This window comes from Danio aesculapii, chromosome 13 (genome assembly GCF_903798145.1).
Source record: "Danio aesculapii chromosome 13, fDanAes4.1, whole genome shotgun sequence".
NCBI lineage: Eukaryota > Metazoa > Chordata > Actinopteri > Cypriniformes > Danionidae > Danio > Danio aesculapii.
The window spans coordinates 47,789,755-47,815,725 of record NC_079447.1 but is presented as its reverse complement, the minus strand read 5'-3'; the positions used below and the strand labels follow the sequence as shown (position 1 = coordinate 47,815,725).

Here is a 25,971-nt window from a genome sequence, read left to right as displayed (position 1 = left end):
TGTGTTTTCAGAATGTACAAGCAGATGAGCGATGATGACAGTGAGTGGCTGTGAAGGGAATATTTAGAAAACACCAAAAATCTGGTTTTGGCAAGAAAAAAATGATTGGTTTAGAAGCTTCCTGTACACATGGAGACAGATGCAAAGTGTCTACATCATTAACACACCACAATTATAGCATTTGATCTAAATTTAACATCTGCTCCCCACTTAAACTGAACATCACATACTGTAGCAAATGACTCCAACCCGAAACTCCTTATCCTTGGGGCTAAACATCCTTAAAGGTAAAGTGTGCAGTTTCTGCACTAACACTAATGGTTACAAAGTAAAATTGCAAAATAATGATGGCTTTCAAATACATATCAAACACTCTACTAGTCTTCCAGTACTCCTGCTTCAAGCCATCCACTGAAATCGTCTAAGGCTGCTTAAACAACTGTAATTCTGTTTAGTGCCACTAGAGGCACAAAAATATACAAAGCATCAACTTTATGAGGATACCAAGAGTACTCGTGAAAAAGATTTTCCAGAATAACCAGAGAATGAGAACATTAGAGAGGATAAGGAAGATGTCATCTCCCAGAGTTCACATGGTCATGGTTCGGGGGAGAAGAGAAGTACTTCAGGAGTAGTTAAATCCCAGAGCAAACAGAAGAGCAAACACAACAGTGACACTTTATCATACCAGCTTTATGAGTATTATCTGCCCAGAGACAAGGTGCTCAATCAGGCTATGAAAGCTAGTTAAAGGCAATGATTAGGAAAGCAGAAGAAACAGCTGATATATGGGGAAAAGAGGGGGGCGGCTTGTTTGCTTGCACTTTCTCACTTTTCACTCTCCTTTTTCCCACATGACACAGGACATCAGCCTAATCCCAAAGGTAAACTACCCCTTGGTGTGGGAACCAGTGGCGTTTCCCCTTTTTTCATCATGTGACTGCTGTGAGTACACACAGTCTTATCAGGAGTGGGGTCATAAAGTCATTGGCACTGATCATTTTCAGAGAAAGAAGTGGTAGATTGTTAGCTTTGCCATCGCTACTGAGATTCAGTGAGGTCATAAATGCACCAGTGGTTCAGATTCCCCTAGGTTCCCCAAGCTGTATCCTTCACCCTAGGTAACCTAATAAAATGTGTAAATAACACCGCTCCGTCAGCCTCCCTACTGACATTGGCTGGCATCTTTATGCCTTTGTCATAGATGCTAAGTTTAGCCATTTGCCATCACAATGTGATATTCATGGTAGCATCATACATAGGAACTTGTAAGAGAGAATACGTTGTGTGAAATAAAAGAACGTTCTTTGATTTTGCACTTTCTGTCAAGCATGTGCATTCCCAAACACTTACCTGCCCTTACTGGAATTGGCACATTGCTCTCCTTCCTGTGATCCCTTGCATTCTCAATGCGCTGTCTTTCTTCTCTGCTCTTTCTGTGGGTGTGTATGATGTGATGTGTGATGTGAATGAGAGAGGAAAACAGCAGGGGCTGCTCGGGCCGCCCGGTGCCGGTCTTAGATCCCTGCACTATAAAAACCGCACACCTTTTATCAGCCATTATGCCTCTGATTTAACCAGATTACTCCACCAACGTGCTGCTACTGATACACAGCGAGCGCAGAAAGCGTTCAGCCTCCCCCTCCTGTGTGCAGCACTTTTGCATGCACAGAGGAGAATCTAGCGAGGCAGGAACAACCGCTGACTGACTACACCTGAATGACAACATAGAGCTCCTATTGCTCTTTGAAGCACAACACTCGCACACAGTGGCACGATTAAAAGAAGAGGAAAAAAAACAAAGTCAAAGAGTGTGGGCATCTAGACAGCTCAAAGTGACTGAGCTAAACAAAGCCAGGACCCTGCTGTAAAAATCAAAAAAGAAAGTGATCAGCATTGTAGTGCACTCAGCAATTGAGGAGAGCACTGAAAATAGCCTATGAGAAATGCAAAGGCATGCAGGCGGCACTCAGAGACAAAAAGAGAGAGGGAGAAAGGGGCAGGGTTCTTCCAGTCTGCTGGACAATCGTTGCAATTAACGGGTGACTTTGACAAACATGTAAGGCGGGGGTTTAGTAGGCGGATCCAACCTCAGAGGTTCGCTGGCATCCTGTCAAATGCCATGTCTGCTGGTCAGTCTCAGATATCAGCCAATTGCAAAGCAGAGATGGTGGCCAAGAGCCAATGAGAGCTCTTGCTCAGACTGACCTTCACACAGGCCTGTAGCAAACTGACCATTAAGTCAATGATGACAACAGCACTCACCACAATCAATCAAACAAAATAATGATTAGTTTTAGGATTCAAGTTCAGCTCCAGCTTTTCTTGACACAACACCAACAAATAAGTCTGTTCATAGCAGAACAGTTTCAAATTTGTCAAATATCTTAGGCAGTTTCTGAAGGATTTTACTGTACTGTACATTGACCTGTTTACACCACAGCTGAATGGTCACATTTGTCAATAGTCATTCCAGTCGGGTTCGGTCGAAGTAAATAAACTTCTTAACCCACTTTGAGTAACTCATTTGAGCTCTCACGGTCTTACTGCAGTACAGTTTTGGAATCCATGGCTCTGCATGTAAATTTATGCAGACAATAACAAGAGCCTCACAGGAACTATTTGACTTGGCACACATGGGGCCTTTCGCAAATGGGTCCTGGTAATTGCTGATACATATCTGACTCCTGTAGTCATCACCTTGTTTCCAGACCCTTTGATGAGGCAGAGGAAACCCAAAGCTTTTCAAAACACTCAGCGTGATCTCTGTATATGTGAGAGCGTGTCATTTTCTACGTGCTCTGCCCCTTTTTTGGTAGGGGTTCATAACGCCTTCATTTTCACTGCAGCCCAAGGGTGTCTTGTTTAATCTGGGTGGGCGCTGGTCTTGCCAAGAGTCCAGAGTGAACGATACATAGAGCAACCCATAATGTTAATAATATGATTTGTTTTCTTTTTACCCACTGAGAGTGGATGCTTAGAAAAAAAATGGCTTCGAGATACAATTCCAGAAGATGTCCCTCAAGACGGCAGCTTTTAAACAAAGGCGGGGGCATACGCACGCAGTACTACACTAATAAACGGGATCTAATTAGAGATGGGCCGGGCTGAGTCTCTGCTGGACTCCGCTAAGAAAGTTTCTGTGATTGCAGTGAGGGTGGAGCGGCCTTTATCCCTCCCCCTTAAGGGGGAAACTACACTTTGAAGAGCACAGAATGATGAACAAGAAAAATGCTGTCCTCAGTCGTACTGAGATGCTATTTAGGTGCGGTATGGAAAACATGGTGTGGATGGCAACCACTAGAACCATCAGCTATGGTGCCAATCTCTACATTGATGGGTAACAGATGTACCATGTTATGCATGCGGATACAAAGTTCCTGTGCAGTTTGAAGGATTGTGGCTGTGTGTTATAATGTTGCTGCTGCATAGAAGCCATTCTCATTTCGTGAATCATAGTGGTGGTACAGATTTATAAAATAGATAGCAAGTGTGAACATATGGAAACAAACACAGAGTGAAGTCTGTTAAGAGACGGGACCAGTTGGGGACATTAGATTCTTTGCCAACAGCAGAATAATGGTCTTACTGGGATTATGAAGTCATTCCTTACAGAACATGCTAATGCGGTTAGCAGCACTGCTTTACACAATCAGCAATTAACCCACATTAACATAAAACTTGTACTAAACCTCCACTGGTGTAAATAAGACTGGAGAGTTCTGAAGGACTTGGGTCCTTTGTTTATGCTGCACAACCTCAGCATACGTCCAGGTTCATAGCTCAGCCTCTCATGTAGCTAACGGACAACACAATAAACACTCATCCAAAACACTGTGGTGAGGGAACACGAGGGGAGGAAGTGGGGGGTGGACATTAAAAGCCTGGCGATAATTGGAAGTATGTGAAAAATGACGTGTCACTTTGGTCAATAAAGAGCAAAGGTCACCGCAAGCAGGAGCCCAAACTCTGCACAAAATGTGCTCATTAAGGCATCCAATCAGAGTGTGGCGAGCAACCGGACCATTAGTCATCAGCCATCTGACCGACTCGGCTGGGCTGGCCTCTCTCTTATTGCTCTCCCTCACTGTGGAGGGCGAAAACCCGGCACTGGTATATAAATCGTTGCTCAGTCATCTGGAACATAATGTGGTCCTTTCTGCTCTCATCCTGCTTTGCCTGCTGGCTGTGCAGCCCTCAAACTGCTGCCTTGACATCCCTTTCAATAATAAATGAAGTTGCTTTTTGCCTACAGTTTGTTTGAAACCCTCCTCCATTCGGCACTTTCCACACTAATTCTCATTGGCTAAACCACACAAGCAGCCAATCAGCTAAGGACTCTGTTTGCAGTTTGAATTGCATTGACACGACAAAGAGAGTAAAGTTGGCTTTCATCAGCTTCCATCCCTTTGAGAGGGAAATCCCACAACGAAGAGTGTTTTCTGACCATAGATCTTTTCTCTTTGAAAATTCCAAAATCTTGGACTGCAATATAAGAGAACGTATAAAGTTCCATCAGTGTAAAATCTCTTTTGTTAGACTGTCATCACCAGCGGTTTTCTTCAGACACCCTGTCCAGATGGGCCCCGAGAAAGGTTCATTAATGCAGTCTTATCACAACCAGCTGATGGACCTACGCCACACCACCGGCCAAGCGGCCTAAACATCTGCTTTAACTCTCTCTATACACATGCTTGGGTTTAGATAGTGGGCTGGACACATCTGCATAGTCAGACAGTGACATTTCCATTGAAACGTCCTTATTACACTATTGCACTACTTGACTCTGATTGGTCAGGTGCGATCTGTGCCAACTCTACAACTGATCCCTATAAAACGACTCCTATTTTCTACATAACTCAGCTAGGTTATCTTGTATCATCACGAGGTCTCTTTCAAAATCAATATTTCATGTTTATTTATGGAATTGGTAAAGCTGTATATCACATGAGGTCATTTACAGTCCCGATGACAATGACTGTGCATATGCATCAGATGATGTCCTTACCTTGTTCGCTGCTGTTGTCGCCGCTGTGCGATGTGTGTCCTCCGCTGGATGGACCTGGTGTGCCCCCAGAGCGTGTAGAAGCTGTGTCATCATGGTCTCTGTTCCATGAGGTCTGTGCGGAAAAGGGAGAGAGAGAGAGAGAGAGAGTAAGGCACACAATCAGGCATCAGATCACAGGGAAACATGCAGTCGCTACAATCCCATGTTACAAAGGCAGCTGGTTTTATCAGATGTTCTTCATTTCGTTACGTTTCATCCGCTCTCCAGGCCTACAACCCCACATGACAATTCAGTGAGCACAGCTCATGAAAGCGATGGGCCAAAAGCCTGTCACTGAGCATTTAAATGACACCACACAGTCGCTGGCTTCCTTAGACACATTCCTCAGAGCAAACAAAAATACGAGGCGGCAAAACAGAAGGTAGGTACCGCAATCAAAAAATGCCCTAATATTTTAATTAACACACACTAGACTGTAGGCAATTTAAAATGCTGTATTACCCGAGACAGGAAATCCATAGTCTTCAAACAAAAAAAAAAGAAGCGTTAGCAAGAGCAGCTAAGAAGTGTCTGTTTGTCCGCACACGTGCACAAGCTAACTTGAGATCTCTGAGTCCAACAAGATCCAGTCAGTCACCTCTCTTATATTGCAGAGTGAGGGAGGTGTGCGTTTGTGTGTGTGTGTGTGTGTGCCTGTTCACTTGTCACTGCCCAGCGAATCAAAATGAAATCAAATAAGAGCATTCTCCTTGAAGTTGGGAAGAGGAGGAGGAAAAAAAGGGAGCGAAATCCTATTGACAATTAGGCTTAGGTGTATAATAGAGAGAAAGTGTCAGCTGTTGGGCGGATGGTATGTGGCAAATGGAGCAGACATGGGGATAAAGAGAAGTGGACGGAACAATGGCGAGCCGGGGCCTGCACACACTCAGCCCCATGCAGGGCCTACTTGTACTATAGAACAAAACAGATGTTGCCTCTTATCACAGGGTGCCTCCACAAAAGTAACATTAGTGTGGGAGGAAAATATGAGATGAAGGCTGCGGCATCTTTTCTAAAAAGATCTTTAAAAAGACGAGTGTCAGTGATGGCAATGCTGAGCCAAGAAAATAATAATAATACAAAAAACTGTTTTTAAAGGATACCTATAATGAAAATCAACTTTTTTAAAGCTGTTTAAATAGAACTTTGTGTAGGTATAGTGTGTACACAATCATATCGGAGTGATAGAAACACAACAAGTCTCTTTTTTTTATTTCCTAGTGTTAAAATAGAACTGAAATCCCAGAGATTTTGAGGCCCACAGCAACGTCACAGGGAGTGCGGTTTTCCCCGCCCACAGAATTGATTGACAGGCACCATATTTCTATAATAACATGTATACACATGTCCACAGAACTTTTTTAAAAAAGAAACTGATATTAAAATATAAGTTTTATAAGTTTAAAATGTTTTTAAAACAGAGCATGTCATAAAGACAGTAAAATCACTATATGTAATTCTTAACCACTATAATCACCCGGGCCACATGGTCCCAGTGAACACTAATATGTGTGTGTGTGTGTGTGTGTGTGTGTGTGTGTGTGTGTGTGTGTGTGTGTGTGTATTGCAAACGGCATTTGTGTGGGGCTCATCATTTCAGAAAGGCTTGAAAAAACTCCACCTTACAACGATTATGCAGCGGATTCAACAATTAACCAATATCATTAACAGCACTTTAATTCCTAACAGTTAATTAATTGTAAAGGCTTCTCAAAACCACGTTTTTGCAAGAAATAAAACAAAGTTATGCCAACTGTGCGCTAGTTTAACGTTCCAAGCTTGTACACCAAGGCTAATACGCATGCACACTGGATTAACTATGACTGTGGCTATAAACTAAGGGTCGTTCACATGTTGCGTCTTTTGTGCACGCAGCATGACTCGCTCACGCTTTCCAGGCGTACCTAGTTGAAAGAATGCTGCGAGCACAGCGCAGGTCACGTGATAAGAACTCACTGTTCAGCTTCATGCTTTGTAATGAATACACACATTTCTACTCCAAAGAGAAAAAAAACAAGTTCATAATATAGTTAATCACAAGTGCCTTTCAGACAGAGGTTCAGCAGCCTTTGACTACATTTGTTCTCTTTAAAAGGGAAACACTTAGCTAATATGTAGCTTAGATTTACATTTGACAAATACATCATTTAATTTATTCTTATTTTTGTTTATTCATTGTTCTGTCATTTGTTTTCAGTGTAAAATTATTACTCATGTTTAAATGTCAAAAACTTTAAACACAAATGGATTATTGTTTGTTTTGTATTATTATTTAGTGCTGTATTATTTAGTTACTGAGCAGCAATAAATAACACTTTAAAATATAAGGAGTTTTCATGTGATTTTCCAAACTAGTGGTGTTAGAAATTAATGAATGCATAATAACCGTGATAACTCTGAAACTGTGATTTATTCCTCAGACTATAATCATACAACCAAAATCTATAACCGTTGCATCCCTACTTGGTATTTTGGACTAATGAGCTGTATTTCAGCTTCTTCCGTGTCTGTCTCTATGGTGGGTGGGGAGAAGCAGCTCATTTGCATTTAAAGACACATGCTACAAAAACAGCTACACTGTATTCAGACACCAAAATGGACATATTCTGAAGGCTATAATAAATAATCTCATAGGATTGTTGAGCTGAAACTTTGCAGACACATTCTGCAGACACCAAAGGCATATCTTACATCTTGTAAAAGGGGTCAAATAGGTGCCCTTCAAATGCAGATTGTGTGGTGAAAATTCACAGTTATGAATATGTGCAGTATTGTGCTAATCCTGGTTAAGAATACTCCATTCCTACTAATAGCAGACAGTATAATACAAATTAAATAAGCAAATATAACTGGAAATGAAAGGGCCTTGCTCTTACAGGTTGTTTACTACTGTGTACTTACTGCGCAAATAAAATGTAGTCGAGCAAAAAAATAATTTAAAATGAATTAAAAAAATTTAAAATAAGAAACTTACTCATGCATAAATGTTTAACTCACTTCTATAAAGGTAAAGTAATTTAAAAAAAAGGTTAGATGAGTGGATAAATGTATGATATAATTGATATTTTAATAACTGTAAGTGAATTTCCAACAGATGTTACTGAAATGCTGAAGTAACTAAACGTAAACATAGTCCTCTTTTCAGCTGGTAAAGTTTGTTCTTGCCACTGTCACCACTGGCTTGCTTGGTTTGGGAGTTGTGGATGGATTTGGCCTTCATTGTTTGGAGTTTCAGCAGTGATAATTAAACCACACTGAAATAAACTAAACTGAACTTCAACTCTGAAAACTGGACTGAGACAGTTCCAATTTACTAGAACTTCTATGTTATGCTGTTTTGACACAATCTACATTGTAAAAGCGCTATAGAAATAAACATGAATTGAATTGAATTTTATTTATACAGTGTTATTGGAGTGAAAACACAAAAAAAAAGTCAAGATAAATAGGTAGTTTTGATGACGTCATTGATGACGCGGAGAATTCAGATAGAGGGCAGGAAGTAATTCTTCTACATAGGAATCACTATCAGAGGGTCAAAAAGTTTCTGTTCTATGTTGTTTATAATAGTTTAAAGACTTCCAAAAGTTTTTGCTCATAAAAGGTGCGAAAGTTCATGAAACTGGCTGAAAAACAGAAGAAAGGCAGTATTTTTCAATACATCCATGTGTACAAAACTTTTTGAACGCAATAATTCGTTTTGCAGCACCCTTCCCCCTTACAAAAATAAATAAATAAATAATATAATGTAGACTATCTGTCCACAGTTTTGTATGCTTTCATCTGTTATTTTGTGATATCTGGACGGTATCCGCATGGGGAAAAACTATATTAATGTATAATAAACATGTTTTTTAACCACATAGTAAATTCTATAATGTGTACAACTCTTTGTTAATGAATGCTACAGAATACTGTAGTATAGCAAACTTATAAACTGTAATAGATAACGTTGGTGTAAACTGTGGTGCATTGTGATGGTGTACAAATAAAGCAAAGAAAACTGAAGCCTATTGAATAATTGTATTACTACAGTAGCAACAAGATAATTACTACAACAGTTTGATTTTAGTAATTATCTTTACTATAGTATTTTTAATGTAATGTAATAGCTTATATAGTATATACTGCCTCAATGACAGGCAAATATATTTTAGTTTTGTAGAAAACTTGGCCCTCTTTATGATATAAAGATCAAGCCCAGCATACAGTTGATTGAAGTCAGAATTATTAACCCCCCTGTTTTTTTTTGTTTTTGTTTTTTTTATTTATTTCCCAAATGATGTTTAACTGAGCAAGGAAATTTTCACAGTATGTCTGATAATATTTATTCTTCTGGAGAAAGTCTTATTTGTTATATTTGGCTAGAATAAAAGCAGTTTTTAATTTTTTAAACACTCTTTTATGGATAAAATTATTAGCCGCTTTAAGCTTTATTTTTATTCGATAGTCTATAGAACAAACCATCATTATACAATAACTTGCCTAATAACCCTAACCTGCCTAGTTAGCCTAATTAACCTAGTTAAGCCTTTAAATGTCACTTTAAGCTGTATAGAAGTGTCATGAAAAATATCTAGTAAAATTTTATTTACTGTCATCATGGCAAAGATAAAATAAATCAGTTATTAGAAATGAGCTATTAAAACTATTATGTTTACAATTGTGTTCTTCTTTTGTTTAAACAGAAATTAGGTAAAAAAAAATAATCGGGGGGCTAATAATTCTGACATCAACTGTATGTGCTTATTTTCTATTTATATCTCCTTTGAAATATGGTATCAATTATATAGTATAAGTATAAGTCTCCCTTTCAGTTTTTTACTTCCTGCCCTCCATCTGAATTTTGCGCATCACCAGAACCACATGATTGAAAACAACCTATATTTAATTCCTGTTCAAAAAGGTAGTAATAATAATATGAATAATAACACAAAAACTGTTTTTGATAGAGTTGGCACAAGTCTACTCAAATTGTATGAGGCAACTCTAGATATATTTTTTAAATATGGCCCAAAAAAAGAGAAAGATGGTGTATTCTGCAGCATACCAAAAGTATGCTGTAAGAGGTAATCTAGAACACATGCCCAGGGAGCAAACAGTTAAAACTGAAATTGCCAGTTTCTACAACTCTTTGTAAAGGAGAGAGAGAGAGAGAGAGAGAGAGAGAGAGAGAGAGAGAGAGAGAGAAATGGAGGGAACTTGTTTATTCAGAGCTTTGTGGAAAAGAATGGTACAGCACCCTGGAGACCGAGAACCCCAGAGCCTCCACACGTAAAAGGATGTTTTTTACGCACAACAAATCCCACTTGAAAATATAATTAGAAGGAGAAAATAGCAAACTATTGCATTAACTGTAATTGAACAAAAGAGCAGCGGGGCTTGTGGGAGGCTGCCGCTCGGCCCCATGGGAATGGGGGAGGGTCTCGGCTGAGGGTGAGTGACATCTCCAGGGTGCACTCGAGTCTATTTATAACTGCCCCGACAATCTCATCCACCACAGATCTAACAGCTAATTAATAACAATAATAATAGTAAAAAAAAAGTCCAGCATAGAGCAGACACCAGGAGGAAACCACACATGCAGGCGCATGCAAAGGAGTAAATATGTGGGCCAAAATGAACAGCGGGTGGAGGCGGTGTGGATGCAGATGGTTACGGGAGAGATGAGTGCCGTGGCGGAGAGAATGCTGTCCCGCTGCACACAACAACACACTTGATATATTCACTGTCCCTCTAATGAGCTAGCTAGGATTTATTCAGCCTTTTTTTTTTGGGCTTTGTCCCCTCCCCCTCCACATGTTTTCCCTTCCCTTGCTCCTTTTCTCTCTCCCTCCTCATGTCCTCCTCTCTCTCTCTCTCTCCAGTGCAGGATGTAGATTAATTCAATGCTTAATTGTTTAGTAAATTCAATTTTCCACATTCTATTCTGCATAGCTTTAGCTAAAGTTCTTAAATCTGCAGTGCGTAGCCCAGGGAGCAGCGTTTGTCATCTGTGCCTTTGCTTTTTTTTTTTTTTTTCATTACCATTTTCTTCCTTCACCACTTAATTCGCCATGAAAAGATTTTCCTTGCTGGAAATTCTGATTCTGCTATGATCGGTGAGGCATTCCAATTCATTGCATTTTCATTGTGTTGGGTCTTAGATGGAAGCTCTCTTTCTCCGCACATTATACACGCACTCATGCAAAGAATATTGGGCTTCCAATTCATTTATAATAATAAAGAGAAATGTTTCAGGTTACTGTAGACTTCACAGGGGAAAGAAAACTCATAAACAGTATATGTTTACAATTTCATGCCACGGTGGCTGCTCTCTCTCACTTTCTTTCTCTTTTTTACACAGACCCACCAGTGTCACATTGTACTATTTTTGGTTCCGGCTTCATCTAGATAGCACAACAAAACGGACTGAGAGGAAGAGAGAGAGAGAGAGAGAGTTTTTATATGCCTCATCAAACAAGATTAGCAAGGACACTTGAACAAGCTCACTAAAATACTCAAGCTCTGCTGGGAAATACTTTGGAAGCACAAGATTCACACATGAACTTTGCCCAATGGATTGCAACCAAAAACTAAATCTGTTCAGGACACTTGTTTATTTGTTTACCCAAGCTTGTTGATAAGGCAAAGATCTTCAATGTTGATAACAGACCACGTGGCTGTTGGTACAAAAAAAAAAAAACATTAGGGCTTGTCAAATGAATGGATGTGGTAATGGCATGCACAGAAACAAAAAAGGAGGGTGAGCGCTAGAACAGTCCAATCCCCCAAACACCTCCTTTAACAAATCTTGCAAAGCAAAATGGAGCAAAATTGGGGAGGGGGGAATAATTGCTGGAGAGAAAAAAAGTCTGCTTGGTTTTGCTCTACAGAGAAAGCGAAATCTTTTAAAATGGCCTGTGGGTGAGATCTTGTTTAAAACCAGTCGAGTCACCCTTAATGGCACTGTAGGATAATCACACATCTCCTTTAATTACACTGGCTTTCACATAGCTGCCTAAAAAGAAACTTTAGAGATCCTCAAGCTTAATTTCTAAAAAATACAAAGCTGACAGTTGTCTTATAAAAAAAATGTGTTTAATGAGGAGAAAAAAAATTCAATAATTGCAAAAAGTATTGGAGCAAGACTTAGCATGACACAATGATGTGTCTTTACACTGTAAAACCCAAAAAGTTAAACCATTTGAGGAAACCGATTGCAACAAATCATTTAAGTAAAAAAACGAATCCAAATGAGTACTGTGAACTTAATCAATTTGAGTAAAAGAAGCAATTTGTGCATAGTAAAACCCAATAAATGAAGAGAATTCAACCCAACTGAGTACTGCAAAACTCAATAAGTTAAGTCAACTCGAACCGTTTGAGGAATCCGATTGCAACAAACCATTTGAGTTAAAAAACTAATCTATATGAGTACTGTGAACTTGCTCCATTTAAGTTGACGTAATGAGGTATTTAATCAACTCATTACCTTCAACACTAAATTCAAGACTCTTCAAATGAGTAGAGTTAACTTTAAGTACATTTTTAGTTAACTACACTCATTTCATTTGATAAAGTTGACGGTTGGGTTTTAGTGTATGGATAATATATAAATATTAATGTTACTTTTTTTCAAACAAATCTCATGAACTCTCAAAGCGCTTTAAAAAGAGCAGTTAACTTGACGCGTAAAGCCTGTTTTCAATTTAACTAATCGGAGAAACCACAATTTGATATTCCCGTGCCACTTCTTCAAAGGGTAAAATAGTCACATGTTTGCTCTTTATAACACTTGTTGAATCGTTGACAGCAGCCAGCATTTGTTCGGATAAAGAATGAGGGATCTCACCTTCTCGTTACTTAAACAAAGGCTGTTATTATAGCACAGAAATAATTTGCTAACACTTTACAATAAGGTTAATGCATTTAATAATATAAAGAAACAATGAACAGTACATATCTTAGAGTATTTGTTCATGTTAATTAATCCTTTAACTGCCTGATCTACCAAATGGTTGAACCTATTTTGACTGTTTTAAATAAAGTCATTTAAAGAATGACCATTTTAAATAATGGTTTACACTACATAGCATTGTTGGTTTACAAAAAAGAAAAACAGACATAATCCTGTTTAGGCATGGGCCAGTATAAGATTCTGATGGTGTGTTAACCTTGGATAAAAACATCATGGTTTTACTGTATTGTGAATGCAGCTCTAAAATATGTTATTTTAAATGTCTAAGTAAAAACTAAAGTTTTTGTTCCCCTTTGAACACAATATATTTTATTTCAAGAAACATTTTAAATATTTTAGAGCAGTAAACATGTCAGGCTAAATAATTCAAATAAATCATTGACTTCCGCTGTCTTCATTAGTTTCAAAAACACAGATTTCTTTACAATTTAAAACAGCAAAATCTTACATATACCAAAGGAACGGTATAGCAGAAAATGTTTCCGGTTTTAAAACCTTTTTTCCAAACCGTGGTACCTTGAAAACGGTTATCGTCCCATGCTTGATTGTTTTGCACCACTTTATTTTGGTTTTATAGTAAAAAAACAAACAAGACAACATGTTAAATGAGTATCCAAAATATTTTATGGTGTATGTCAAAAAATAAAGATATTTAGTATTCAAAAATATTTTATTCTGATTATTTTTTTTAATAAATTGGTCTTACACTTAATATTTTCTGATTTTTCATAGTATATGTATAAATTCCGGTATTTTTACCATAAACTGACAGATCAACCATTTGGTAGTGGTTGATAGTTAAATGTGTTGAAGAAAACAGCATTGAGTGTGTTAACTAGTGACATTAGGAGTTAAGAAATGCAATCCAAACTTTTTTCTGGTGGGGCAGTTAAACCTTAGTCAATAAAATTAAGAGTTGTTCATTGTTAGTTCCTGTTAACTGATGGTGCATTAACTAATGTTAACAAGTAATTATTTGAATGTTAATAATGCATTAATAAATGTTAAACTATGATTAATAAATACTGTACAAGTATTGTTCGTAAATAGTTTATGTTTAAGTAAATATTAGTAAATACATTAACTTATGAAACCTTATTGTAAAGTGTGAAAAATAATTTGAACATCGCCAAACTAAAATACTATTGAAAACAGCAGATAATCTACTTTTTTAATAATAATAATAGTAATAATGATAATAATTGTGTGTATATATATATATATATATATATATATATATATATATATATATATATATATATATATATATATATATATATATATATATATATATATGCTAAATGAATAAAAACTGAATCAGTGCTCTCGGTTATAATCCAAAAGTGCAAAAAGCTGTTTGTTTGAGCACAAGTGATACATTCAGCAGAGAGGACTTAACAACCAAAAGAATCTCTCATGACAGGGAAGAAGTCGCATTATTTATCCAACTCGTTAAAACTGTCCTATACATCCTCCATGGCACAAATTTATATTTTGCACCACAAATTATTAAGCAGAAAAACTTCTGGGTGGCCTCTATATGCATTACACCAATAACACAGAGCTCAGTCAGTAATAACAGCCTTAGTTTTTAAATTGGCCCTGAACAAAACAGAAAGGAAACTGCAAACAGAGAAACTATTCAGCATTTCAATTATTTCAACCCCTCTTCAGGCCGCATGGAATAATCTAAAGAGCCCTCGAGTACTGAAGTCTTAAGCACTGCAGAGGATTTCATGGCGTTGAGTTCATTAGCAAATGGCAGTGCCTCTCTGCAATTAAAGACAACTGTGCAAACGCTGCAGCCCATGGAAATGTATTCAGACTCTTTACTTTGCCTTCAGTGAGCGTCAGCACGGAGCAAATACGTCATAAACAAGTTACCATGAGCCGGCCAATCGGAAAACAAATTAGCCTACTTTGCTCTGAAGCACAAGGAGGTAATAAACATGCCGAAACAAAAGATAAAGTCATTACTTGGACCGCACTAAATCTATTCCTTGGTAAATGTTTGCATCAAAATCGATCAGTCATGATTTCACTCAACTGTGTGTATAACACAAGACAGGAAAAGAAAAAAGTAAAGACAAGAAAACAAAACAAAAGAAAACCGAAATCATTCTAGTTCGCATTATGATTGGTTTAAACGTTGGTATTGTTGTTTGTAATTATTTCTCAGTACTTTAAAAGGTCATGCCCTGATTTCAATACTTCTGTTTTAAAATTATAAATGAATGAATGAATTAATGAATAAAAACTGCATAAAATGGTTAATGTCAGAGAAATAAAAACTTGCATTATTTTCTAAGAAACTGTATTTAATTTAGGAATTGATAATCTCATTGAATTAGTAACAGATATTTACTGTCAAAAATGGTGTCATTAAAATCAAAAGATTTACACAAAGCACTTTCAGATTTTTCCTAAAAGGAAAAAAAAAACATGAAAGCAATTAAATTGCTTTTTTATTTTTTATTTTTATTTTATTTTTTATTTTATTTTATTTTATTTAATTTAGCACTTAATATTATCTTAATTCAGACACAATTTATTATTATGAGTCATTATTATTTAACTGCATGGTAGAGGACCTGTTGTAATAATATAATAATCAATGATCTTCAAAAGTTGTAGTCTAGAACGAATAATAAATGTAAAAAACTGAAAACAGTTTGGTATAACTCTCTCTAACACACACACACACACAGCTGCACAATCATAATACATATAATCAAAAGTTCTAAAAGAGTTCAATTGCATTAGACAGTGAGGATATAACAACAGACAAAAAAATGAGTATGATGGTCGCATTATTAAGATTTTACAATCCTTAACATTTCTAAACTGTATTGTCAGGATTAAGACCGCAGTGAAGGGGTTAAATAGTTAGTTCTAACTAGTCTCTCCGCTGTTATGGCACCTGAGGCTCGTGTGGCCGCGCGTTTATCAGCACAGTTTGAGGGAAAAAAACAACGTCAACCAAACTGGCTGGGCCGCATTCACCAGCTTGTGTGTGTGTGTGTGCGTGTGTGTGTGTGTGTGTGTGTGTGAGAGAGAGAGAGAGAGAGAGAGAGAGAGAGAGAGAGAGAGAGACTGACTTTTTCACCCCTGAGCTCTGCCCCTCTTTTTCTTCACTCGATACTTGCAAAACAATGCTAAGCTGGAGTTGAGACATTATTGATACGATGCTTCGGTGCACGGAGGCCGAAAACACAGAACAACGCTGGACCACAGAGTTTAATAAATTCTATGTATATTTCTGATTTTCTTATGCTGCAGTATTCCTGCTGGAATAAATTGGCCTTTGAATAAATGAACCGCCTCTCTCCCTCTTGTTAACATTGTTGAGAATTTGCACAATGGAGATTTTTTTTTCCAGTCCAATTCAACTTTATGCCCGAGGGCATATATTAAAAATACATATGGAACGAGATAATGCATGAGCGACGCAAATTCGGATGTCACCGCCTAGCAAGCTCGGGACTGTAGCCACCAAAAATATAGAATAAAATCTAAGTAAAATACATACTAGAGTCAAATGCTCGGTGAAGTTACTTTTAACATTGTTAACCATAAACTGATCAGGAATCGTCCACGCATTTAGTTATCCTAATCTTAATTTTTAAAGTAGCCTATCGATGTATTTAAGTTTTAAAGCCCTCTTTAATGCCTATTTAATGTTAAACAAGTACAAGCCTAACCAGCGGTAATTATATTCGAAGCGTAATAAAACATAAACAGATTATTTCTCGTATTTGCAACTTCTGAAAAGTTGGTCATCTTACACTAGGGAATCGGACTTTCATAAAGATGTAAACACTTAATTCTTAGCCCTATTATTTAGGCGTTAGACGTCATCAAGAAATAAAATAGGACATGTCTTCATCTTAAAGTCAATTAAAGATCTGAATTCGCGCCCTCGAGCAAAACATAATTGCTCTTATCAAGTTATATACCTGCATACCCAGGGGTCTTCATATAAGCCTAATTTATTTCTATCGCTTAAATTCATCTCTGCTCAAGAATTCATTTATTTGACACGTGCCCTCCGATAGAGTTTTGTTAAAGACTTAAACACTACTGACATTACGCTGTTTAATGCTGCCTTTGAATCAGATGCATTAGGCTATCTGTACAGATCTGCTCATTAGCATAATCATTAATACAGCCGAGATTGAATAGACTAAAGCAACCAAAGGTCTTTTTATTGGAGTCCCTGTTTGCTAATGAATGGAACATAATTTTTTCTCTCTCTCTCTCATAAAAGAGCTGGTGGCCGACGCACTCATTGGAAAGCTACAACTGGTCAATGGTTGATTCGATCACTCAGCCATATGGAAGATGACGGATTTAAATTATTTAGCCTAATCGCATCATTACTTTTTATGCTGGTGAATCTACTAATCCGCTTAATATGACCTCTTATATATATATATATATATATATATTTTTTTTTTTTTTTTTTGCCTCACACGACTCATACTGGTAATTAAAAAAAGATATATATATATACTTTTTAAACTAATTTTATGAACGTCCTATAATAATAAATGTGCAAACGTTCATCTTAAAGTAGTTAAAGTGTCGTCAAATATTCTACTAGTACAAGCTATCGTACAGCAAAAAAAGTCACAGAGGCACAGAATTCCATACATTTTCCTACACACTCACACACACACATACACAGAGAGAGAGAATACTGTACTGCACAGTAGTACTCAAACACGAACGCGCACTGCCTATGCTATTCAAAGCACTGAGCAACGCGCGCTCTCGTCTGAGGAAAAACACTGACAAGGCAACTAATGAAGCGTGAACAACAGCAGAAAACCAAAGCACCAAATCTCTAAATGTCTCCTAAAGATTTGACTCCATTTAGTTCGTAATAGTAACATATATATGCCATAGATTGTCTAAGCATTTGCTTTGATTAAAAAAAAAAAAGGCAGGCGAGAGAAAAGACGAGGGAAAGGACTAAATTAAAATCGACAAGAAACAGGTCAAGTTTATGGCAATGCTTTCACGAGCTAATCTCCTCGGGTCAGTTCCGGGATCAAACCGTAATGAAGCAATAATGGGCCACATTATTCCAAATTTTTCAATCCGATGGAATTTAAAAGCCTTAATCGTATGCAAATGACGGCGAGGCAGAGAAAGTGACCCAAAAGACGGTCTGAATGGGCAGAAAAGAAATGGACTCCACCACGTACCTGATCAAGGGGGCCCGATGATCTCGTAATTTCTTCACTGTCTGATTTTGATCCTCCTTCTCTGTCGTCTATAACCAAGTCGATGGGCATCTTCCCCTTCAAACAGCTGATGTACCGATGACAAAAATTGTCACAAAGTTCATGTACCTATAGATACAAAGGGAAGCGGGAAAAGGAGGGGGAAAAAATCACAAAGGGTCATCACAGCGACTTGACAAGTGCATCCAGAACTCTTATTGACATGGAAAACCTCTCCCAGTGGCCTTCTCTGATATCTATCTGACGCATCCAGAATGTGAAATAACTTTACTCCCTCTCAAAATAAAGATATCGCAGAAAATTGACACTGACAAGACGACTCACGGGTTGCACCGTATTCAACACCCGTGTTAAATTCATCTGCTCCCGGGGTTGTGGCCATTAGAGAGATGACCTGCTTGACTGACATTTAAGGTAAACTGTTTAATTTCGTCGAGTTATTTCATTATCACCTATTTACAATGGAATAATATGACATTCGGTGTGCGACTGGAGAATTTTTCATTTATGGCCTAATGGTCGTACTATCGCTTTGCCATGTTATCTCAGCACAAATAACCCTAGATGCTCATGCAAATATCTAGAGACTTGGAGCCAGTGGTTATGATGTGTATTCAGTACTGTAATGCTATATGGTTTGGTGATAAATCACTTGATAGGCCCACTCTAGTCGTGGAAACAGGTGTTGATAAAATTCCTCCAAAGTGTACTGCTGATAAAAGATAAGCGCGGAAAACGTGCCATCAGCGTGGTCGACTTTATGGTTGTCGACGTCCTTTAAAATATTCTGAATTATAATAATTAATTAATTTAAAAGGAAGTAAGAAGGAAAAACCTCACAACTACGTTACATGGCACAACAAGCAAAGAAACATGGAAATTACTGCTATGAAATATCTGTGGCCGTGGTAGCAGGTTGTATTGTAATTAAACACGAGGAGAAATAGGCAGCATGATTGATTTTGACACTAATTACAACAGACTAGGAAAAATACATTTATGCAGATGAGGCCCATAGGTTTGAAAAGAGGACCGGCCAGTTGGTAAATTTTGATTACCTTTTCGAGCTCCAAAAGATGAAACCGTAAAACTTGAATGGCTTGAATCATCTGGGAAAATTAACAAACGGAGGAAAAAAGTTCACTTTAATTGTGACGAAATAAACAGGAACATGACAAATTCATATTTCAATTTCATTGTTTCACAACTGAGTGATCTATTAATTCTAGGGTCATTAATGACTTGATATCACTATTATTACTATGCATTGCAATTAATTCACATTATTTTTAGTTTATGAATAAATTATCACTTTAACTCATATTTTAATGATGGGGACGTGTCCCCGTCGATGCTTAGAAATAATCTGAATTAAAATTCAGCCCATATCAAAAAGTAAAACAATAATCAAGTAATCAAACTATTTTGTGCAAACAAAACTTTCTAAATATTTAATTAATTTAAATAAGTTTTAGATTGGAGCTTTTACAGGCAAAATAATAACAATGCTAATAATTATAAATATAATTTTCACTCACCAAATTATCCAGCTCAGGATTTGACGAAAATAGCGGCTTTTCTGCTCGAATCTGAGACGATATGCATGTAAATAATTTAAAATTGTGAGAAAAAATATTTTCTATTTTGAAAACACAACATCAATTTAAATGCGTTGCTCAAACATAGTTTTTTACACACCTATATAAAAATTTGCAGTTACAGAAGAGTACGTAAACGCAACAGCAGCAATTAAAAATGTGCAAAACTTTTTGCGGAATAAATCAGTTTCTGACCTGTTTTGCAAACACTGCTATATCCTCATTGAAAGATTCTGATGAACACACATCGCCCCCAGCAACACCGGGCTCTCTAGGTGTGCAAGTGGCTAATTCACATTTCTCAAAAATCAGTGCTAGAAGAGGGAACAGAGGGTGCCTGGAATAAAAAAGTATAGAGATCAGTTTGAGGAAAAATCTGGATTAGCACATAACTTTTAATAACACTTCACAACTCCTTCTTATTGTATAAGCGGTCTTTTCTGAAGGCTTTATTGCAATCTGATTTGTATTTGAAAAGTTAAGATTTAATAAACTAAATTTGATTTATGTCAGTAAACAAAAAGATTTGCGTACCCCTGCGCCACATTATTAGCGATTAAGTGTTTAACGTATGTTCGTGTTGATTATTTAGTTGTGACTTGAATTATAGCGAGCTTGTCACTTGTGCGTTACACTGTATCAAATCACATGCAACTTGAATTCCTAAACGTATTATCAAAGACAGCGGTCAATTTAAACTGCGGACTACAAGGTCAGAGCACCTAAAATGCTCAAGTTGAGTCTAGGCCAAGCATGCAATTTAACCATGGTTCAAATAGTGGACCTAGATCTCGTGTAAATGTTAAGGGACGCATCTAATCCATAATGAATGAGAGGAAGTTCTATAGCTTGTTACTGCGTATAATCGCTGTTTTCAACGGCAACAGCGTTTATACACAGCGCTGTGTGCAGCAGCTTTTGTATGTTAGGCGCATTTGGAGTTACACCGCACATCCAGATATATTTACACATTTTATAATCCGAACATTTGTAAAGTAGTCTTTGTGGTCTAGTGTTTATTGTAATTTTCTTAAGAATCACTCAGCTGTCTAAACGAGTTTTTTTTATGTGTCAAATAAGTAGGTGTTAAGTGTTGTTAACAAATAAAAAGTTGTAAATTTAACACACATAGATGTTTCATGCGAAACGATGTTTTTTAAAAATGCAATACTTATCAACTAAAATATTAAAGTAGTAAAGTACTTAATAGCTTCAATTTTGAAAAGCAACAACAACAATATATATAGGCCTAACCTATATATATAAATATATTGACAAAACAGACATTTTAAATGATTAATTAATCTAAACAAGAAGAACAAAAAATGTTAAAAACAAAACAAAACTCAGATTAAACATTTATGGCGCCTCGAGTTTTATAAACTATTACGAGTCCAATAATGTGTTATTGGCAAACTTCATGATGAAATATATGTCTTGGCCATCTACACGTACCCGTAAATGGAGTCTTTATCTCTTTTTAGAGCGTCATTGACGGATGAGCCCATGCTGGGCGGCATGGCGTTGGTGTGGGCTGTGTGCGGGTACTGGTGGGAGTGGAGCTGGGGCCCGTGATTCAGGTGAACAGCCTGCATGGATCTGGCGGCGTGCGGGTCCCCGTACATCGTGCTCGGGATTCCTACTCCGTCCATCCCATAGTGGGGTATATCTTCGTACTGCACACACACGAATGGCAATATTCCCATGTTGTCACTTTTTTCACTTACAGAATGCATAAAATATACACTGAAAGATAATATAAACTGGGTCTACTTTAGATGCTCTCAGGGGGGAAAACTGACTTTTGCGAAATGAAAACACTTTGTTTTGGTGTAAACGACTAAATATGTAAACGGCATTTTGTGATTGTAACACTAAGTGCAAACATGCTATTTATTGCAACAAACTATCGTGTTATCATTATTATTTTTTAAAGCAGACTGAAACAGGGAGATTTAGAAAACAGCGTCGGGCATATGGAGTAATGCTTTACTGTGATCATCACAAAACATCACGAGTAGCACAACATAGTTTTGTCCACTGTTATTATGTTCATTTTTTATTTCCACAGTTGAAACTCAAGTAATAGGTAATGTAGTAATCATGTAATAACTGTGTATTTCATTGTTGATTATATTGTTTTCAAACTATACTCATTATACACTTTTTAGAATATAATCACAAGTAGCAGGCTACTTTTAGAATTAGTTTAATTAAACACACATTTACATTGTTCATCCGTGGCTTTTAAATAAAATATTTGATTACTTTCTTTAAAATGATATATCAGTGACACTCTGATAATTAATTCTTGATCGTTATTTAAGTTTTATAACATTGTTTAGAAAGTCTGATGAAAACATTACATCTGCCTTCTAAATCTACAGAGGTGTTAGCAAGACAGCAGGGTGCTGTTATAGTTTTACCATCAAAAGCAAAAGGTCGGAGGTTTGCGATGAAATCTACTTTGTGATTGTTTACTTTTGATTACAAATGCAAAGTCGCCGCCAACTAGTAAATGTCAACTTTACAGGTCGAAGCGCACAAAAGTTTTACTCTAATGCTGTTTGAAAGTGCTGTTATTACAAGGAATTGAAAAATAATACGGCTAAATGAAGTTTGCGTTTAATTAATATTCCTACAGTGTGTTATCATAACAAGCATTATAATAATTTTTAATATGAGAGCTAAACTATTCAAACAGCTAGTTTAAAATGTTTTATGCTTTATGAAGATATTAAATAAACACGTACTGTAAAAGTAGCAATAGTTTAGAAAATTAGGAATGCTCCCTGTCAAACTTAATTAGAGAGTATCATTTTTCCCCTAAATTGACACACACACACACACACACACACACACACACACACAAAACACTATACACAAAGGGGTGCATGAAAGTGAGCGATGTAAAGTTGAATGTGAAAACTGGCAGTCAAAAGAAGAGAAAGTTTGACTGCGAGGCTGTCATCGGCCACGTTTCAGTATTTCCAACTGCATTCAACAATACGGAGTCGAAGAAACTTTTCGGGATACGTACCCTCTGCGCCATCGCCCTCCACACTCCCTCGTCTTCCTTTAGTCAAAAATATATCCCCTATGAGGCCAGGGTGAATAGGAAATAAACACGCAAATTCCAAACGTGGGAGATGGTTTGCCCAAAAAATCCAAATGCTTGTTTCGAGCGAGCGATGTGAAGCCAGTCCTTCACCACAAGTTCAGCCAGACGCGTTCAGCGATAGGTCCCCTTCGCTTTCTTTCCCCTGGAGAGCGACACGGATCGAGCAAAATCTTCTTTTCCAAAGCTGTATGAAAATAGCCCCTCAAACAAAACTAACGCATCTCATGGCTTTTTGCCACTCCGGCTGTCAATCAATCAAACGCGAGCTTGTCAAAGTGCTGAATGAATGATGATCCTCCGCGCGCTTCCACTGGTTAGCACCCCTAACGAGAATACTACTCAAATGCACAAAAATGAAGCTCTCTCTCGTTTCTTTGATCACTCTCGGCTCCTGAGTTGATTTTTTATGCAATAGCTTCTAAATGAGATCAAGAGGAGGTGGGCTGATAATTCTGGCTTAGTTTTTCTTAAAGGAGCCACGATCGATGCTGCGAGCTGCCTTTCCCCGTTTGTGTACAATGAGTGTGTGTGAACGCGGCTCAGCAGCTGAATCTGGACCAGACTGCTGAAACCCGGAAGTAGTGGTGGCCATAACAGGTCGCGTCTTGCACAATGCGATGGGCTACATCAAGTTCCTGCTAAAGCAGGGGGGTGAAATGTGTGGGACGCAGAAAAGCGCAGACCACTACCACGATTCAGCACGAACCGAAGAATAACACGCAGAGACCACATTGTGCTTTTGGTTGTAACCCTTGGATAGCAATGCGTGCGTAATGCACGCCAAGGCATACAATAGTAGCCTTTATACCGATTACATAAAACATGATGATAACAAAGGGAGCGTGGACTCCATTCTCAACATCGCTTATGTTTATTATACGCTCTGATCTGGGTATTCGAAATGGAGAACGCACAACTATTTACAATAGTAGAGAAACTTGGATACCCTATTCATGATGCGTAATGAAGTTTCCCCATACGCAATGTGTATACTATTACACGAAAGCTCCTGAAAATGAGATGTACTGCACTAATAACACGAAATGTTGTTTTTTTCCAAATGTCTATATACTTCACATTTTACTCAAACATCATTACTCAGGAACAGCATATGCTGTACTTCAGCGGTGATGTGACTCGCTCTCAGCCGAAACACCCCCGCCATTTGTGAATGGGCTCATCCACTTACTGTAGGATCTTAGGAGTTTGGTGCAGTGTCCAATGAAAGTGTGTTACAGTGAATCAAGCCATCTATTGGTGCAAAGAATGATCAATCATTAATTTATCGGTTGATATGCTTCCATAAATGAAGAAAGGGTGGAATAAAAATATTGTAATCTGGAGGGAAAATGTAGTCTTCGTATTCTGTTTTGCCTATTCTAATGCTCACTCTCTCCCACTGTGATTCTCTCTGTGTGTATAACACACATTGTAGCCACTGATACAATTACTATTTTCAATATATAAAAGTTAATGTTTGATTTAATATTCTTAATTATGTGTGTGCATCTTGTTTAATTTGTGCCACTCTATCAATATTCCTAATTAAACTAGTGGATACAACTTTTACCATGCATTGTAATGCCAATGTGTACGACCTTTTACGTTAACAATTTGGAGAGGTGACTTATGCTGAGTTACATTTAAAATACATCTCCCTAAATAAATCAACTTCGTTGTTGTTATGAATATTACATCTTCTATAAAATACTCAGATAAGAGGCTTTAAACATAACTGATTGATGAAGTCTGAAGCGCTCCATTGTGGCCAATACAACTGACCCGGTGACAAGGTGTATGAAGTTTGTCTGAGGAGCATCTGTCATCGATCAGAAGCGATTAATGCGAGCACGGTGTCTTATCAGCTGCCGTGAGCATCACACGACCCTCGCTTCCTGCAGAAGAGCAGCGGCCGGATCCGGCGCGCACATTTACAGGCATGAAATTACTATCAAATCCCTAAGCGCTCGGCAAACCAAGGGTGCGCGCTGCGCGGGTGACGGATCTGATGTGGACTTAAACACAAATGAAAGGAGGATTCATGCAACAGATATATTACAGATATACGAGTATCTCACTGCCGAACCACAGATAAACACGCACGCGTTTGTCGGTAAGTAGTTAAACTGTTTATCTCAAGTTCTTCTAAAATCAAAATATAGTTTTAGTTTCTCTTAATAATTGTTCATTCAATATGTTTCACCTAATTATAGGTAGTAATTTAACATATAATGAATTAGATATGCATTGAGTTAACTTATTTGTTGTAATGATGTTTGTAGTCTTAACATTAGTTTTGCGTTTGTCTCAATTATGTGAGAAGCAAACGGGATGACATGAAAGCTGTGCTTACCCAAACGCTTAACTGCTGTCACAGAACCAGAATAGCATTATAAAGTAATTAAGTTCCTTCAATTAGCATCTATAAAAGGACGCTATAGAGCACAACGAGGGCATGGACTTTCACTGTTTAGGTTGCCTTTTAGTGAGGGTCAGCAGATTGCAGCACGCATCACTGAGTTAATGCCATCATTTCGGATAATTTGGGCTAAGAAAGAGATGTGAACCATTTGACGTAAAATCAAAAAGAGAGATTAAAAAACAAGTCCGAAATTCAACCGAGTGAATTGAACTGTGCGACTGATGCACTATAAACTGAAAAAGATGGAGAATATATTTGCATCACTGGGAACATTTGTACAACTACAGCTACGCTAGGTTGAGTATATTTTAAAGTGTTTTATTTGGCTTAATTTGAGCAAATTAATTTGTTAATTAAAAATGTATGAATTATATAGTAATAAAAATTATACAGTATACATAAGTTAGAGTGTGAAGTACAATACAATATCTATTTTTAGTATTAGTGTCATCCCGACAATTCAGCAGTTTCTTCTAACATACATAAATTATAGTTTTTAATCTAAAAAGCAACAACGCTTGATGTCATCTAGATTTTTTAATACCGGAATGTTCCCATTCTGTCTCAATATTTG

The 25,971-nt window shown here is 37.4% G+C and overlaps 1 protein-coding gene across 1 annotated transcript in view; it reads right to left on the bottom strand.

Annotated features, from left to right (window-relative positions):
• LOC130239978 (homeobox protein Meis1-like) overlaps nt 1-23,498 on the bottom strand; it is a 73,982-nt gene extending 50,484 nt beyond the window's left edge. Inside the window, exons 1-7 of the mRNA XM_056471373.1 lie at nt 22,895-23,498; nt 21,310-21,530; nt 20,050-20,191; nt 19,795-19,845; nt 19,315-19,365; nt 18,218-18,364; nt 5,009-5,120 (exon numbers count right to left, since the gene is read on the bottom strand). Of these exons, the coding sequence (XP_056327348.1) occupies nt 5,009-5,120; nt 18,218-18,364; nt 19,315-19,365; nt 19,795-19,845; nt 20,050-20,191; nt 21,310-21,530; nt 22,895-22,906 (736 nt within the window). The 5' untranslated portion in view covers nt 22,907-23,498. The remainder of the gene's footprint in view (nt 1-5,008; nt 5,121-18,217; nt 18,365-19,314; nt 19,366-19,794; nt 19,846-20,049; nt 20,192-21,309; nt 21,531-22,894) is intronic.
• Between the last annotated feature and the right edge of the window lie 2,473 nt (nt 23,499-25,971).